Genomic DNA, 19,648 nt, shown 5'->3' on the forward strand with positions numbered 1-19,648 from the left:
AAGTTTTCCTTTGGTGAATTTTAATGTTAACAAAAGGTCTACATACCCCCGTAGTTTCATCATGCAAAATCGGTGATTAACACCTTGGGTACATTCCTTGTCAGTGCTAATTAATGCATGCACTAATTAATGACACCACTATAAAGAAATAGTATTTGTGCCAGTGAATTAAATAAGAAAGCCTTTACATAATGAGTATAGAGGAATTTTAGAAGTTATTTTAGAAAAAATGTTTTAGGAACGCATCATATTTTCACTATTCATTATAATTGAATCTGTTAATGATAGAATTTTCTTATTTAGGATAATTATTTAGGGGAAAATCAAGCGTTTACCGATTTTGCATCGGCAATTAGTTTGTCTGGTGTGCGAGTTCCAGTATTGGAAGGAAAGAAAGGCAATGATGCAAATACTCATGATGATTCAGCAGGCAATGGTGTCGAAAACAAAGGAATTGAAAAACATTTTGATCCACGACATTATCGCCCCCTTGATGTTATAGTATCACTTACCCTACATGACATACATGGGCATATTATGAAGGTAAAACATTTTTTCTTGAATTTTGAATAGTTCAGATACATTTCTCAATGCAGTATCAAACCAATCTCAGACTGGATGTTAAATTAACCTAATATAGCATCTGAGTTAAAAAATTCGGGATTTGATTCAATTTCAGGTGGTGAATTTAATATAGCTTATGCATTTTTAGGGAAACATGATAATATACTATTATCAGAAGTTCAAAATAAGGTGCTAATTAAATATTCCCCGTGTGTTAAAAACGTTTCCCATCCTTATGGCAATGCGTGTTTTGCAACAATGGACTGATCAATTAGTCTTGAAAAATGAACCTTCTGTTCACTAGCTTGAAGTATTTTATAAATTAGTGGTCAATTTTGCTCTTACATTTCCCTTGAATTGTTTATTGCACGTATGCAAAATTATCAAGACTATGTGTTGTAATATGTTTATTTTTAGGACTTTTACTGATTTAGTAAGAAGGGCTCTTGCGTCAGTGCCTAAGTGGAATGCTGGTACAGGGCAGTTCATCTTACAGTTAATAGTGCGTGGCGTTATGTTTCTTGTGTGCACATAAATGAAAGAGTATGGTGGGTGGTACCCAAATTTTCAGAAAAATGAGGAGAATCCGAATATCAATGGTACAACTTTGGGGGGCGGTAGCCCACCCAATAGCTTTATAGGGATTAATAATTAGTAATTAATTAACCAATTAATTAATTATTATTGAAATGCTTTATAACTTACATATATACACTAATTACCACCCTGGTTAAGCAAAACCTAATATATGTTAGGTATTTTAGATAGGGGGCGCTATATTCTCCGCCCCATTCACACATTTGAAGTTCACTCAGTTTCTGAACTAAACCACGTGATGTAGGGTATCAAATTAAAGCTTATAACCTCAAGACTAACCCTATGTAAACTATTATTTATTTATTATTATTGATGAAGGGGTGAAGGGCTTTGGAAATGCCCGTTCGCGCACGTCGACCAGAGGTCCATTGTGCAAAACCCGAACCCTAAGACTTAAAAAGTCCAATATCCGACACAAAACGGAGAATCCTCTTGGCCGGCATATTATAGAAATCAGAAGTTTCCAGTTGATGCATACCAAGATGCTCGAATCTTTGGGCCGCGTAGTAATCACACCTACAAAGCACATGAGAGGCGGTTTCCTCCTCAGCCTGACACCAATTACAAATTGGACCATCACTGATTCCAATCAGGTAAAGATGTCTGTTAAGGAGAGAATGACCTGTTAGTAGGCCAAAGACCAACCCGAAATCCATAGTCCAAACATGTTACATTCGATGAGGATCAACTTGGCGTGTATCAGACAAAGGCAGTTTCAAGTGATAAAGAAATCATGATGTGGCCGGAAGAATCTGATGTAGAGGATGATACACCTGTTATTAACCACCAACTTCCACAGACGAGGGCACCGCAAATAGACCAAGCAACCCAACCAATAGCTGTAGCGACTGCACCTACGGGAAACCAGGTGATTAATCAAACCAATATTGGAACTTTGCCTGATGGATGGCATAGAGAGGTACGCATACGCCAATCCGGTGCTTCACAAGGAACTCCGGATATATATTATCATGATCCAGAAGGTAGAACGTAGAGGTCCAAGAAAAGCTTAGTAGAACATATCGTAAATAATGACCTGCCACTTGACCCAGAGATATTTGATTTTTCCAAAAAGAATTTGGCTGCATTGTTGGTATCGAATGTTACTGAAAACGATGTCAATGAAATATTTCACGCCTATTGTACAGAGGTAACAATACCACAAAATTACAATGATGCAATAACGTCACCACAAGCGGCGGAATGGAAAGCAGCCATGGACGACGAAATGGAGACCTTAGATAAACGGGAAGTCACTGAGCTAATTTCAAAACCAGGAAATAAGAAAATAATCGGATGTCGCTGGGTCTATGCGCTAAAAAGGGATTATAATGGCAAGATAATACGCTACCGAGTGCGACTTGTCGCTCAAGGTTTTAACCAAACGGAAGGAGAAGACTATGACCAGAGTTTTTCGCCTGTTGTTCATTTCTCCTTAATACGTTTATTCATAGCGATATTTGTGATAACCCTTGGATGGGTACACAATCATATGGACATCAAAAACGCGTATTTGTACGGCGATCTTGACGATGACGTATTCATGAGACAAGTACCAGGGTACGAGAGTAAAGATCCAAGACAATTCTGTTTGAAGGCCCTGTACGGATTACCACAAAGTGGTCGGCAGTGGCACATAGAATTAGAAAAAACATTTCGAAGCTTAGGATTTTCCAAACTTTTGGGAACGAACTGTGTTTATTTCATTCCGAACAAAGTCATAATACTTGTTTATGTAGACGATTTAGTTGTATTGACCAAAACCGATGACATATTGAAGGAAACGTATCAACTCATCTCAACAAAATACGATATTAAAACACTTGGCCCAATACGTAAGCTACTAGGGGTGGAATTTCATTTCAAATCTAATGGTACCCTACTGATGAATCAAACAAATTATATCAAACAAATCTGCAAGAGGTTTAACATCAACAATCACAAACCAGTAAGCTTACCAATCCCAACCAATGTTATTCTCTCAAAAACGGATTGTCCGGAAAAAGATGATGATCGAGAACGTATGACACAATATCCGTATCGCGAATTAGTCGGATCATTACTTTTCATAGCACAGAGAACCCGACCGGATATCTTATTTAGTGTTATTACACTTTCTCAGTTTAACAGTAATCCGGGGGAAGGACATTGGAAGTGCCTATGTCAGTTGCTACGCTATGTCGACTCAACTGCGAAACTAGGGCTATATTACCATGGTGAGCCCACGAAGCAAGTATCTATATACAGCGACAGCGATTGGGCTGCCGATAGAGATTCTCGACGGTCAACTTGTGGATATATAGTGTATTATGGAAGGTGCCCTATATCGTGGCGCTCTGTAAAACAAAAGTCAATTGCACTGTCTACAATGGAAGCGGAATATGTGGCAACCACCGAAGCCATAAAAGAACTGATGTGGCTTGTCCCTATAATACATGAGTTAGTAGTGTTTGACGTTTTTATCGCTACTCCTCAGTTATTCTGTGACAGTAAATCGGCTATCGCGTTTGCAACCAATCACGTGGAAAACCAAAGGTCAAAGCATATAGACATTAAATATCATTTCATACGTGATCAACTCGCCCCAAAATAAATTCCAGCTACGGTATATGAAATCGGAAGAAAATGTGGCGGATGTTTTTACTAAATTATTAACAAAAACAAGCTTTCAGAAATGTGTAAAATGGTTGAAATAAATTTATACCTGTGATATCAAAGAGGGGGAGTGTTAAATATATTTATGAAATTTAGTCTTTGCTATTTCGGTATTAATGCCCGGCAGACCTGCAATGCCTGGCAAACCGGTAATCAACTAACTAGGGCCGGCTGCTCTGATAACTCGTGTTAGGATATAGACGTTAATTTTTGTTATCTCTGTTAACCATGTTAAATTCATTTAGTCTAACTTAATAAATTCACTTTAATATTGTCGATAAATCTTTTTACTTTCATCACCTTACATATACAACACTTTCCTTCAATGAAAGAAAGTGAAAGGCCATTTACAGACACTAAATCGACCATGCGTTGCTGAAAACATAATTGCTGGTCTGATGTTAGTGTTATCTTTTTAACTTTCTTGAGAGTATAGCGTAAAATTATAGAAAATCACGGTTACTTTCCTGGCTCTCGGGTGTAAAGAGAGGTATACAACTTGGTGTCGTTTCTGTAAAAGATAAAGTAAAATCAACTTACAGTGCGTAACAACAATATAAAGGTAACCTTATAGCCACTCTTACTCTTGTAGGTTGGGTAACGTGCCTTCGGAGGCCTTAGAGCGAACTGTACAATAATTATTCTATTATAATGAGATACTAGTATTTCTTAGATATTCCCACCAAGGGAAGAGAATGCAACCAAGCAGCCACTGGGGGACCAACTACAACTGACTAGTGGGCTAGCTGGGATTTAACCACTCCCATACTATTTCCTGACTGCTTCTAACCACTGACTCTACAGTTCTGCTTGAATGACTCTTAATGCCTCTCTCCTACCTCCTTTTATACTAACTCCCACACTGGCGCCACCACCGGTGCCCTTGGGAGTTAGGCCTGATAAGACAAGGGGTATTGGCCATTTGGCCTACTAACAAATATGGCTGCCACTGACTAAGTTGGCTACAACCTATCCCTAAATTTCTTTACGACACTAAATTTTATCCATGGCTAATAGGTTTAATGCATTCTTGTTTCTCCCAATGGCCATAGTCGCTAAGGAGTAAGGACTGACAAATCTGTGGGATAATCTTTTAATCCTTGGTACTGGTAGTGCTGGTTATTGTAATTTCGATAACCAAATGACCCACTTAAGATCTGTTAGAAATGTAATCTTTATGTAATGTGCTCAGTCTTTATCGCGTCGTCTGCTAAAGAAAAAGAAGAAACTTTTGTTTCAGTCCTAATCCGTTTTTGTGAACCTGTAGTTATGTGTGTATTTTGTTAAACTTTAACTTAGTGGATTTTTTGCTCACAATATTTTACATAAGCCTGTAAATACATTTTAAATATAAGAAAATGAACGAATAAATCGTTTTGTGCATTAAGTCATTGTAATTGATCCAAGATATTCTACAAGATCGAGTTTTCGGTTCCGAAACGTCCGATTTCGCAATCTTTTCACAACAAGGATACATTAACCGATGTCTTTTAAAGTGATTAAGTCATACGTATAGCTATTATGTTACTTGTGGTATAATTTCTAAATTAACGTACCTGCAATAGACCATTCTTTTAAATACTACTTATTTGGTTATTTACTTTTCTGTATAGCGAGGCAAAAGGTTTGGCCCGATTTTTCGTAAACCAGGGAGGCTCATAAAAGGATTCTCTGGCAAACCTGCCAACCTAGTTGTCTGTATAAATAGTGGATTTTTTATCAAAATCTTACTCATTTAACGGTTATCATTTTATATTGTAACCGTTCCCAGTTCGAATTAACGTATTTTATTTAAGATGAATCACGTTAAGTCGGTTACGGTTACAATATGGGAACATTAGAGGCAAGGCTTAATAATAAGAAATCAAGACACGGTAAAAATAAATAAGAACAAGATTTATTGTTCCCTCTTAGGAAATTAATTAACAACTTACAATAAAATTTAGACCTTCATTAGACATTGTCTCTTTCTATACTCCCTCTTTCTTTTTTGGGGATAAACAAAATGGAAACGAACAGTCTGTCGAGTTGGACAAAACTAACCAGCCAGGGCACGGCACTTGGTGAAGTCGCCTTTATATTGGCCACCAAGCGCCGTGAGTCGCCCTGGCGGCGAAACTAAAAATAATAATAGGGCGCAAGATTTGATAACGGCTCAGTCGCAATCTGGTGACTGAATCCGTTACAATATAAACCATTATAAATAGTTTATTTTTAAATATATAATTGATTTCTTGCTTGCCATGCCCATACTAGTACTTGGGTTGTTTAACGAGTCTACTATTTCCCTCGAGGAATATTATGAAAGTGAGCTTATCAAATAACCGTTACTTAAATTGTAAGCTTATTTTTAATGACGTAGTAGACATTAATTTTTTAGAAAGTGCAACAAATTTATCAACTGACAATGAATATTTTATGAATTAATTTTTTCTCTATGAGGAACATATTTTGTGATTATTTAGTAAAATTATTTACGTTAATATTAGTTTGACAGATAAAAATGGTATTTTTTGATATTGAATACATTTCAAATGTTCATGGTGTGAACGTCCTTGACAAGTTAATGCGATATTTGTTCATTATAGAAACATTTATTAATATTAATGTTACTATTGGATTCCTTAGAAAGCTTCTTATAACTAAATCCCATGCTTTGGAAAATTTAAAGTTAAGCGTCATGTTAGGAAAAATATTTAAAAAAAATCGTGCCATCGATTTCTGGTGGAATTCATTTAAAACTGTACCAAATGGTTTTGGTGATAAATATATTAGCCCCTGTATCTGATATTTTTGTGGGAAAAAAAGGTTTTGGAACGCGAGTGAACAGAAAGTGCCCATCTATGTAATTTAGGCATAATCTTCATTTTTCAAAATTTCATTTACTTTCAAGGTGTATTTCTTCAAAGTTTAATTAAAGCATTAGGTATTTTTTCTGGTAGTTTACTAATTGCTATTATTGATTTTCAAAATTAGACTGGTTGTTGAAGTTTTTATCATCATCAGCAAGATATGATGAATTAAACAGAAAAATAATTGAAAAGCTGTTAAATTATTTAAACTTATTAATTTACAAGTGTACAAATGCACAAAGAATTCTGAGATAATATGAGAGGACTTATTTAAAAATGCACAATGCAGATATTTACAGTTTAAATAAAAATAAAGTAGGATAAAATGGCAAAAGGGGGTGGGGAACATAATCTTTTAAAAAGTCTATTTCTAGACCAAAGTTTTTCTTTTAAAAGTATAATAATTTATTAAGTAATTTTTTCAGTTTTTTTAGTAGTCTACTACTTATAATTTTCAATTTAATAGGCTTGTTCACCTGATGATCCACCGTGTCCTTTTGTTAATCTGGAACGTTTGTGTCTGGAGCTTCACAAAACGTTTACTGAAACAAAACTGCAACTTCTATTATCACCTTTAATTATATGTGTGGAAAATCAACCAAATATTCAACAAGTTGATGAAGAAAAAATTGAAATAATTTATTCAATTGACGGACAACCACCTGAGCCAGAAAACATTGCTCACCAATCCGCTAATGGTGGCCACCTAGTGCTTTCTGCTTTACAAGTGTGTATTTTATAATGTTCCTTAATCTGGAGGTTTGCATAAAATGCATTTTGAAATAAGTTTTATTAAGATTATCTTCATACGAACTGCACCTCTCACTCCCAAGATGTGTTGTTAGATTAGAAATTTTATTTTTTTGGTCAAGGTGGTTTAGTGGTGAGTGTTTCGCTGAAGAATTTTGACTTTTGGTTCGATTGTAGTTTACCTCTGTGTTTGCCTTACTATGAAGCCTATTAAATTGGGTTTGATTTATGGTACTTACTTATGTAATCAAACTCCACTATGCCAAAAGTAATCTTAAGAAAGTTTATAAATTTTAATTATAGGTGCTTTTAGGACTGTGTCAGTCATCTTTTCAATCTTTGTTAAAATCGGGGTTTACATTTTTAGGTTCGTGGGCATGCAATGTTTTCCAATTCTAATCGAACATTGACTCAAGAAACTCTGGAATATGCGTGGCTGGTTGAAGTTCAACTAGGCGATATTACCGGGCGCTTATCAGCAGCTCAGGTAAATCATTAATATAATGTAATATAATGTGTACTATAATGTTTCTTTTGTAAATGGTAATTGAATCCTTTTCCACATTAACAAAATCTGTACAAGAGCATTAGATTCCCTAAAATAAATTTTATCTGAAATATTATAGTCCGCGCCCGCAGACTTTATTTAGAGCTCAACTTTTTTCCCAATTTCCACCTCTGCTGCACGCGTATATTGGCAATTTACCATTTTTGTCGTGGAAGACATCAACTCAGCTTGAGAGACTTTTAACCCTTTTTGGGTCGCGCTGTAACTTCAACCACGTTTCGTATTTTAATCTGTGAACGGATTTAAAATCATGTTTCACTTCATAGGCCCGTCTTTTCACAATTTATATTTTAATCAATAACGCTGATAAAATATAAGTTCTTAAAGCCACGAAATTACGGTTTAGAGACATTCATTTTCTCTCAAGTTTCTCTATAAATCATTATAAGAGAGTAAAATTGTAAATGTTAGGAGAGGTACAGGAATTCGAAAAATGATTTATAGACTCTTTTCGGTAAAAAATTTGCCATAGGCATTGGTCCCAGAAATAGGTTATTTGTTATTTGGAAGACAATGTATGGTTGACTGCATTACTAAATGAATGAAGATATAAATTAGATTAAAAGTAATATTTGCACCTTTAAGGCTAACTGGTAAGAGCTCAACAGTTTTTTTCAGTTCGGAGAACTGTTTTTGTTATAATTTAGTTACTGTTTGCAGATTTATGTATTTCTCATCCATCTACCATAACAGTAAAACATGTACCTTCACATGATAAAATATATTATATATTTTAAATTATAATCTATAATTATGTAATTGGAGAGAGTGTAAGATTGTAGCCATGCACATTCATCCTTAAAGGCTTTAATAATAACAGTACTAATTGTAATAATAATCACCTTAAGGCTAAGTCATTGAGCGACTTTTAAAGCCATAAATTCAGGTAGCCAGGACTTATTTCAGATCAAACTCTAGTTTGTCATACTATTTTTTGTAAAATTTAATTTAATTAAATTAATTAAGAGTGGGCTTGTTAGAAGATTTTGATATTTCATCTAAGTCTTGAATCTTAAAGTAAATTGAAACAAAAATAATAACAAAAATCATAAAAATACACATATAAATCAAATTTTTAAATAACTTTGATGAACCTAGCTATCAGGTTAGGGCATAGTTATGGTTCAGTTTCCTATTAATTTTATATATTTTTTTAAAAATGATCGGTCTATCAGCCTAAAGTTACAGAGTTAGAATACAATGAAGGGAATTAGGGCAGGATAGTATTTCTCGGACTACTTAGCTAAGGCATTGTATTTTTTTGCTTATTGAAATTTACAAATGTCAAATTTACATGCAAATTACCTTACACCAAAATGTGTATGGCTAAAATTAATTTCTTTCATTGGTATTTTTTTCAGTTCCAGAATTTGTTTTCTGCTTTAGAAATGTTTTTATTTCAAGCACAACAAGTAGACAGCGTTTTACAGCCAACAAAAACGTATCGCAAGTGTCAACATGACCTTCCTCAAATAATTTGCCCACAGTCCAATGTTATTAACAATCCACAAACTGCTTCTAAAAACTGTTGCTCAACTGGTGAAGGAAATTCAGACTACTTTTCTGTCTGCCCTTGCCCTGAGGATGTAAAGTATCGAATGACTAGGCTTTCTATAGATGCATTTGATGTTTGTCTTGTGGACAATAATACAGCAATTGAATTAGAAGTTAGTAATTTTTATATTCAATTATTGAATTATAGAACGTTGTTAATGAACTATTTTTGTACATAAAATTGAATTGTTGATTCCCAAGTGGTCAGTTCAAAACAGTGAAATTAAATTTAAAACTTCATGCTCAGAATCATCCGTTTTTGGGTTCAAAGTTTTAATGTTATACAGGGTGTCTGATTCACTTGGAAAGGGTTTTTATTTCAAAAACTATAATAGCTAGTGTTTTGAAATAATAACAATAAAACCCCATTTGCTGCGGAAACGTTTATGGTTTAATTAGAACTCAATTTTATGTATACTTAGGATTGTAAGACAATTCCTGTCATCTCACATTCTGTTGCTTTGGTATAAAACTTCTATCTTACCAATCTTTGATTATGGAGATATAATACTGCAATGCATCTCAAGAAAACTTATCACGACTGCAAGTATTTCAAAACTCTATGGGAAAGAGTATCCTAGGAGTAAACCGACAAAATATGTTCGTACGCAGCTATCATGGACTCTAGTTGATACAGGAAGAAAAACTCATATGCCCATTTTTGTCTTGAAACTATTCATGATTTACACCCGTCCTACATAAGAGACTTGTTCACGAATGTTAACCTTATGCATTCGCATCACACCAGAGGATCTCATGCCAATTTATTTATTCATGTCCAAAATTCAAATCATAGTATTGCAACTGTCGGGAGTTTCACCCTAGCTTCCATCAGCCTAGGCCTAAGCAAATGGTAAGGTTTCTTACCATTGACAGCTTGACATTCCTATTTCCTATGAGACCAGAACAATCTCTTTATACACATTCTTATTTACCTATTATTCTTCTAATGTTCCTACTTATTACTTATTGGCATAGGCTTATATTGAACTGAGCTTAGTTAGCTAAACTTTAGCAGTCGACGTTAGTGACGTCATGGATGGCTTGTTTTGGGTAGACGTCACTTAGAGCACGTCTCTCATGACGTCGTTAAATGATCTTTTTTACACCTTTTTGGCTCTATGCCCATTGTGGCAGTATATAAAGGGAGGTAGCTAGGATTTAGAGAGATTGATAGTGATGATGCTGTTGGAGTAGGTTGATTAGGTAGTTCTTAGGAGATATTATTATTTAGTTGCAAATATCAGTGTATTTTGTAATGTTAGGTTCAATTACTATATGTTAGAAAGAGTTAGTGTATTTTTAATTTGTCATGACCTCGCCATTCTTCACTCTTACGGAGGAAGTCAGTATTTATTTCTTTATAGTAGTGCTATGCTATGTCGGCTGCACATTGGTATCTACGGGTATGATGTTTTGTGTTCTTTTACTCTTTCATGTTAAACTATTATTGTACTTAATTGAAGAATGGTTACTTTTTTGATTATTGTTATTGCTACCACTACCTAAATCACCTCAAATAAATAATGATTGGAACTTCTTTGGTGCTTTTTTAAATTGTAATGCTCTCTCACTCTAACGCACTAACGTGGTTAGGGAACAATCGAACTAGGTTGTAACCGGGGAAAAGATATCGGTTACAGTATAGCCAAAATATCTTATCGACGTGCTGTACTTTGGAACGCGCGCTACCACTGGAACTAAAAAGTCTAAATATCACAGACTTAAAATTGTTTAAAATCAAGTGTCTCGAGTATCTAAAAACTGTGGAAAATTTTTAGTCAAATTTTAAATTGTCAGAACGTCTATTTTTACTTCTGTTTTTAACTTAATTATAGAGGACCAATATGTAGCCTTTGGCTAATTGTTGTATCCTCAATAAATATGCTTTTATTATTATTATTAATAATTTTTTTGTTAAATTCTTTAATAGGCTGGCCCATTAAGACTCTCCACGTGTAACCTTCATGGTAAAGACTGCTGTTCAGGTTTCAGTTTAGTTATTCAGAATATTGCTATGCATCAGTATGTAGCGTCTCATGGCTCATCAGTCTTGAACAATACAGAAAGCAGCAGTTTAGACTGTTGGTTAGAAGCTGGAAAAGTATCATTTGGACCAGTCGTGTTTGATGGAGCCACTAGTCATGCTGATAATGATCATTGGATTGTTCAGGATAAATTCCTTAAAGTCCATGACTTTAAAACGAAACGACTGTGGTTTTTGTGGCCTGATGAACTTGAACTTCTTCCAAAGAAGCTCATTGGCAAATGTGGATGCATTGGAGGATGCTCTTTCTATGGATCTGATCAAAACCATAAAAACTTTTTTGACAGTAAGTACAGCCTTGAACATTACAGAATTTTGTGCTGCACTACGAATGGTTGAGTTTTCGGGTGAATGTCTTTAGTTATTCACACTTTTTTTCTGTGCAATAAAACAGTAACAAATATTTAGGTCTGTAAAAGCCGACTTGTTTCAGTACCAACAAATTTCTTTTTAAAGAATATTGTTTTATAACTAATTTTATAACTAATTACCACTGCTAACCACTAGCATAAATCCTTAAACTAACCAAGGAATTAAACTTAGGGTCAATTATGTCTAGTATTGATTTGGAAATTGACTATTATATTCCTCTGTTTAATGAAATATCAACTTGATAACAATTATAAGTGAACCTTAAAAACGTCAAAGTAACGATACGTGTTTCGGCATATTGTGGCGATTATGCTGCCATTCTAAAGTTCATTAACAAGTCTAATTAGCTAACAAATTTTTTTTAGTTGCTGATGAGTCTGGTAGAGGAAATTGTCACTATAGTTTCTCACATTCAGTGTCAAATGTTGGTCCAAAATCTAATACCTCGGTCAATGACGATTCTTTTGGTTTTGGTAAAAGTCTCCTTTATCAAGGAGAATATGTCTTTGACATTCAAGTGGGTGCATCAGCTCAAGAACAAGGACTGATTCAACCATCATTATTACAGGTAAATATTATTTTGATAATTTTGTAAGGGTCAAATTCAACCTCGAAAGTTAGGGAAATGGAAAATTTATAAAGAGATCATACAATTCTGAAAACCCTGGAGATATCAGTGAATTCAACGGAATTTCAAGGGAACTCAAGTATTTTGTAGCATAAGAGGAATTTGCGAGGATTGAGAATGTGCTCTTATGAGTGTTTAGGAAAGCTAAATTTCTAATTACATTTACTAGATCTAGTGATATCATAATTAATGTGGGTACTACAATATCTAAAGGTCTTTTTCAGTTATGAAATATGCACAGTCTATTAATAAATGTGCACAAAATAAGTATTTTTATTTAGCTCTATTGAAATTAAAGTTTGTGTACCAAAACAATTTAACCAACAAAGTGTTGCCTCACCTTGGCAAACTATTTTGCAAAAATGATTGCTTGTGTGAACAGGCCTTTAGTCTAAAGATGGCTGAGTACAAAATCCATAGCAACCGTAAAGCCTGGCAAAAAATGATAATAAAAAATTTTAATAATTGGATATAGTTTATGCATTGCTGTTTTGTAATTTTATAATTGTTTGTAAAGTAATTCCCCCTCTCAATTTTATTATTGATGCCATAGATTTCATCTACCCTACACTGTCATTGTATGCATGAATTAAAAAACTTGTTTTTTATAAAATCCAGTTATAGAATATAACAATCTCCACTAGTTTCAGGGAGACTCTCACCCTATTATCTGTCTATCAATTGATAATGGGGTGATAGCTAGTCTCCCTGAAACTAGTGGAGATTGTAATAGTGTTTGGAATTGTATTTTATTAAAAGACTATAGTGTTTTAATTCATGCACACGATGATGGTGAAGTTAACGTTGATTATTTAGTTTGATAGCCCAAAAGTCTACGATTTTATTTATGTATCCTATATTGGTATGTAGCTTATGCTAAAGTAAGGTTAAAAGACACATTGGTTAATAACGTTTTTTGTACTTGTTCTAAACATTTCCTCTTTTGTGCTTTTTTTCTGCTATTACATTACAGTGTAGGTTCAATGACCATTTTCAAACTGAACATATTTTACTGAATCTTAATTTTTAATTTTAGTGTTTGTAGTTTTAATCTTTTTGTATGTTAATTCAGTTTATCTATTTCAGGGGTCACTGACATTTACTGAAGGCTATCTTGAAAGATCAAAGACTCCTGATCTCAGTCCAAAACACCATTCGGAATCATCAGTTGGACATGGTGCTAGTGAAGACCTGGTTGATGCAATTTTCCCTGTAAATATAATTTTTTGCTAGTACAAAATTTTTTTACCTTTAGTTCGTGGAAATAATTTTTTCAACAAATTTAAATTCTGTAACTTTTTACATCTAAATTTTTATAAATGCAGAAATTTTTATTTAATTTTATTTAAATTTTTAGAAACCAGTTGCAATGCTTAGCAGAAATATGTCAACATCACAAAAGGAAATTTCATTGTCTGAAAATGCTTATCATGGTCCTGCTGATAGAAGCGCTTCATCACCACTAGTTCCTTCAGTTTCATTAATGTCAGCATCAACAGACAGTGGAGAAAATGACATTAAATCAGAAGGGGTATTTTCTAAGTCAAACTTGAAAAACTCTAAACCAGATAATGTATTCTTAGTAAATTTTAAGCTATAGTGCAGGTTTTAATATCCAGTACAATTTCCTATTTGAACAGGAACTAAGCAGTTCTGTAACTCAGTGGCATGGAGGTGGATCACGAAGGTCCCTGACTGGATTAATATCAGATAATAGTTTTAGTGCAAATCGAGGGATATCACCAAGGTAAATTACCAGTAGTTTGAAAGACGGAGTTAGATTTTTAATCAGTGGCATAGACTAAGGGGGTGGTTTCTGTGAAAACACACCCTTCATGGTCCAAAGTGTTACAACCAGTCCTAATAATAAATGTTATAGAAGTTAATACGAACAACCGATGGGACTATTATTCCAACGCGAAAAAGTTGTTCTTAAATGTCCATTAAAAAGGGGCAAAAAAGTTAAAATCTAGATAAAGTTGTATGAATTACAAAAGGTTAAAAGAAACTCGGACCATTAGGCAGGCCTTCAAGCTTATAATAATTTAATAAAGACGTGGAACTCGATCCAAATAATAAAATTGTATAAAAGAGACACGATACTTCATGACTGATTAAAAAGGTTTATTTGTATTTACAATCACGTGATTGTAAATACAAATAAACGTTTTTAATCAGTCATGAAGTATCGTGTCTCTTTTATACAATTTTATTAAATTTCACCATGACTTTTAAATCCTTCAAAATCTAAGATTCAATCCAAATAAGCCTTCGTAAAGTAATCCAAACCGGGCAAAACCGGTCTACTGTTGGAAATTTAGGCTAATTTTCATAAATTTTATTTCAATTACTATTCGAAGGCCTATTTGGTCTCCCTTACCAAAAAATAAGTTGGTTTTTAGTTGATATTAAGTTGGTTTACACATTTTAGTTGATATTAAGCTGGTTCCAAGTAGGCTCAAGGTGCCAGCATATTTCAAGAAACTAGTAAGGGGTAATAAGTTGGTTTTAAGGTAATAATAATAATAATAAAAAGCTGTATTTCAGGATATTAGTATCAGTTGGATACTGGTTTACATAGGAGTCTGTGTTATTAAATTAAATTAAATATAAAATCCAACACCAAAGAAAAGATAAAAAAATACTTCCCTTTTTGGGTGAAGTAGCGTACAGCAACCTCATCTTGTTTTTTAATTATTTTAGGCGGATACGATAGAGTTTGTCACGTAGATAGCGTGGGTATTTTTTATTCTGGCCGCAAATGATTATTTAATTTTTAATTAAATTTAAAAATTTAATTTTTTTGGGTATTTTAACGTTTTTATCTTGTTCTTGAATTATTTTAGGCGGATACGATAGAGTTTGTCACGTAGATAGCGTGGGTATTTTTTATTTTGGCCGCAAAGGGTTATTTAATTTTTTAATTTAATTTTAAAAATTTAACCTCTTTGGGTATTTAAATTTTTTTGTTTATTATTTTCGTCTTGTGTTCGACGACACCACCAGTTTTTCAGCCCTTGGTATTCCGGTAGTTTGTTAAAACAAATTATTTCCAAGTGGTATGCCGGTAGTTTGAAAAAAAAAAATTCCATGTGGTATTCCGTTTGTTTGTTCAATTGTAACAGTTTGAATCAACCTAATCGTATCCTATTGAGGATGCAACACCATTAGGCTAAACCGTTACAACGTGTGGGTTTCGGCCAGGCAAGTTTTATATGTAAAAAGATATGACACGAAAGAATAAGTAAAATATATTTTAATAGATAAATTGAACAACGCTTTCTTATTTACTCACTAAGAAGTCCAAGCCTGTACGTTCACACATATTTTAGCGAAGAGGGTCTACTGAAACCGTGGAAAACAAAAGAAAGGTGACCTGCCCCAAAGCGAGGCAAAGAAAACGAGAGAGAGAGAACGCGTGGTGCGGGGGTATTTGTATCTGCTACGCGAGAGCGTAAACCCCTGGTGGCTGACGCCTGAAAACAATAAGATAAAAAAATATATTGTAGCCGACCCGAACGCCATCCGGTGATCGGATCGGTTACACAATAAATTACAAGTTTTCTTAATTTTGGGAATTTTGAGCTATTTCTAGCTGTGCTGCCTTTTATGGCCGCAATCCCACTTTGTCCTTGGTCTTGCGATATACGCTCAATTTTTTTTTACGCTCGACAATACTTGGTAGGGTATGCCTAGGTACTGTCCTCTTGGTTGCGTTGTAACCAATGTTCAGTCAAGGGAAAACCGAATCGGCTTCGATCGAAATAAAATTACCTTATTTCAATAATTAAAGTCTTTATTTGGGGGCCGAGAAGAATTAAAATTGAAACGAGCTTATCTTAAACTATCAACGGATGCTTATTACATAGTGAAAAATCAGTGACAAAATTAACAATTAACATTACCAGAGAGGAGAGAGCCATTTTAATTGCTGTTGAGATCAGGCTTATGATAACTAGTGGCAGGGATAACTACCACGGCAAAAAAATAACCTTACGGAAAAGGAACAGCGCGGCCATGGAACATTTGGCGAGCTACTCCGGCGGGCTGCCGACTGACCGTTGAGTCAAGAAGCCAAAAAAATATACGCCCCCTTGCCGGCTCGGACTAGAGCTTATATAGAGTAGCCCCCCTGGGAGTTAAGGCGGTTCTCGCCTCTCTGGCGCCATCTCTCTGGAGTGGTGATAACTAAAATAATAAATAGTACTGTAGGAATAGGAGTGTCAGGCTGTCCTAGTGGCAAAAGCCACTATGCCTAGGGTAAGTTCGGTTTCATACATTAGGGCATCCGTTGCAGCGTTATAGAAGGCCCATCGTTTTTTTTAGTATTGGGCTGGGGTGGCGCTGCGCGCCCCCAGCACGAGAGCGTAGCGAACGTGCGGCGCGGTTAGGCGCCAATACTTATATGAACACACGACGAAAATAATAACAAAAATCGTGAAAAGGCCCAAGCAGTTGCGGCCATAAAAAGGTAGCACAGCTAGAAATAGCCCCAAAATTCCCAAAATTAAGAAAATTTGTAATTTATTGAACAATCAACGGTAATACCACATGGAATTTTTTTTCTTCAAACTACCGGCATACCACTTGGAAATACTTTGTTTTAACAAACTACCGGAATACCAAGGGCTGAAAAACACGTGGTGTCGTCGAACACAAGACGAAAATAATAACCACAAAAAAAATGTAAAATACCCAAAGAGGTTCAATTTTTTAAATTAAAAAATTAAATAATAATTTGCGGCCAAAAAACTCTATCGTATCCGCCTAAAATAATTAAAAAGCAAGATAAAAACGTGAAAATAACCAAAAAAAATTAAGTTTTTAAATTAAATTAAAAAATTAAATAATCATTTGCGGCCAAAATAAAAAATACCCACGCTATTTACGTGACAAACTCTATCGTATCCGCCTAAAATAATTAAAATAAAAAGATAAAAACGTGAAAATACCCAAAAAAATGTATATTTTTAAATTAAATTAAAAAATTAAATAATTATTTGCGGCCAAAATAAAAAATACCCACGCTATATACGTGACAAACTCTGACGTATCCGCCTAAAATATTTAAAAAACAAGATGAGTTTGCTGTACCCTACTTTTGCTGCATATTATACAAGATACAGAGGTTTTCTTGGTTGAGGCTTGATATGTACGGTTTAAATAGCCAGAACTTTTGTTTTCGTTTGTTGATTGTATAGTCAATGTGACAAGACCATTTAAGCTCAGCGTCAAAGATTAGACCCAGGTATTTAAATGTATTAACCCTCCAAATTTTCATTTTCGGCAGCTCCCGCTATAATTGATGCGATTTGTTTTTTGGCCTTATTTGGTGAAAAGATCATAAAGCAGATGTTTTTATGTTGAGATGTAACCCTTTAGAAAGTAATACATTACGCAACGTGAATATATCATTCTCAAGATTTCCTATTGCATTATTTAGCTTTTTATCTGAGTTGTTAAGTTAGAGTAGGGGTCCGAGCACACTACCCTGGGGAACTCCGGTTTTAACCAATAGTGGTTTAGAGGTGTTCCCATTGACTGATACTACTTGCGTTCGTTCACTAAGATAGGAGTTAAAACAATCCAGTTATTCATTTTCTAGACCAATCCTCTTTAATATTTCAATTAAAGTGTTGTGTTTGACACTATCAAATGCTTTGGACATGCCGATTAATGCTACTACGACATTATTGTCAGCTTTGAGCTGCTGTATGATGCACTTATTGTTGCAGGTTGGTTATAGTTAGTATATATAACCAGGGTAATGTCTCAATAGGAATTGAAATGCTAAGCTGAAAAACTTTATTATACCTGTCTGATACATAGTTAAAGTCTGTGCTTAACTCTTTGTCAATGTTCTTAAAAGATCTGTAAGGAGAGCCATTTCTACTGAATCTACACATTCTTCCGAAGCCTACTTCTCAGCAGATGAGGAGTCCTCATCCTCTGTTCTTGGCGATGAAGAGAGAACCACTACAGCTGGTAGTGTCAGCAGCAGTGGAAGCTATCCTCAAGAGATAATTTCTAGTAATAATTATTCCTCGGAGACCTTTCCAACAACTAGAGTTAGGATGTCAAAATTCAGTAATGGATCTCTGGACAGAAAACTTCACCCAGCAGGAAATCGTCAGTCCCTGGAGGTATTATTTTTAAACACTGTACGCATTTTAGTAAAATTTTTGATAATGGGTCTGCTTATAATTAGAAAAATTATTTGTCATTATATTTTTTTTAAATTTTTTTATGATATTTTTTAGATTTAATGATATACTTAATTTCAGGACATTGAAGAAAAGCCATCTATGATGCGAAATTCAGTTAGGTCATCCACTTCCGGAAGTAGTGATTCGCAGGCATCAGCTAGTTCTGGAGTTTGTGGTGCTGGTCCATATGATCATTCTGGAGTAGCAGCTGAATCAAACTCAGTTTCTAGCTCATCTTTTATATCGGCTGTTTCATCCCAAGAAGATGTTGCTTTAGTGGACTTACATAATCAGATGGAAAAGGAAATTATAGAATCACCAGTTTTGATGTCCTGTTATACTACTCATTTGACTCATGTATACTTTTATAAAAAATGTAGTTTTGGTTTCATCATTTTTATTAAAACCTTGCAATTTAGATTCAATGTCAGTACTGGAATACGCCCTTACCTCTTCCACATTTATTTCATAATGAACCATCGTCATCTAGCTCTTCTAGATTAGCTTCAGATAGAAAAAGAACTTCGCCAAGCAAAGAATACTTATTCAGAAAGGACTCTACTCAGTGGAAACCAAAGTTCAATGTAGTCAATGATGGATTTACATCCATGAAAATAATTAATAAATCTGGCAAACCACGAGTTATTCGTTCAGCTGAACTTGGAGCTCCTCATAGCTCATGGAATAGACGGAAGCACAACAAGGAAGAAAAAGAAAGCACAGTGAAGAAGGATTATTTTATTCCAGGGTCTTTGCAGCAACACTATAAAGCTAAAAACGAATGTCGAACTGGTGTGTTTTTCAATCAAAATTTTAGTTTTATAAACATAAATTGTTAATGAAATGTTTGTTGTT

At 34.5% G+C, this 19,648-nt stretch overlaps 1 protein-coding gene across 6 annotated transcripts in view; it reads left to right on the plus strand.

The window, feature by feature from the left end:
- tweek (transmembrane protein KIAA1109 homolog tweek) overlaps window positions 1–19,648 on the plus strand; it is a 150,496-nt gene that overhangs the window by 54,626 nt on the left and 76,222 nt on the right. For all 6 annotated transcript variants that reach the window (XM_090174006.1, XM_090174009.1, XM_090174010.1 and 3 more), the window contains exons 15-26: window positions 304–543; window positions 7,135–7,395; window positions 7,786–7,905; window positions 9,348–9,653; window positions 11,474–11,873; window positions 12,325–12,527; window positions 13,674–13,799; window positions 13,945–14,160; window positions 14,228–14,334; window positions 18,457–18,730; window positions 18,872–19,150; window positions 19,213–19,585. In XM_090174006.1, the coding sequence (XP_090030132.1) occupies window positions 304–543; window positions 7,135–7,395; window positions 7,786–7,905; window positions 9,348–9,653; window positions 11,474–11,873; window positions 12,325–12,527; window positions 13,674–13,799; window positions 13,945–14,160; window positions 14,228–14,334; window positions 18,457–18,730; window positions 18,872–19,150; window positions 19,213–19,585 (2,905 nt within the window). The remainder of the gene's footprint in view (window positions 1–303; window positions 544–7,134; window positions 7,396–7,785; window positions 7,906–9,347; window positions 9,654–11,473; window positions 11,874–12,324; window positions 12,528–13,673; window positions 13,800–13,944; window positions 14,161–14,227; window positions 14,335–18,456; window positions 18,731–18,871; window positions 19,151–19,212; window positions 19,586–19,648) is intronic.

Source organism: Leiobunum rupestre, chromosome 4 (assembly GCF_980474605.1).
Source record: "Leiobunum rupestre chromosome 4, qqLeiRupe1.1.hap1, whole genome shotgun sequence".
Lineage (NCBI taxonomy): Eukaryota > Metazoa > Arthropoda > Arachnida > Opiliones > Sclerosomatidae > Leiobunum > Leiobunum rupestre.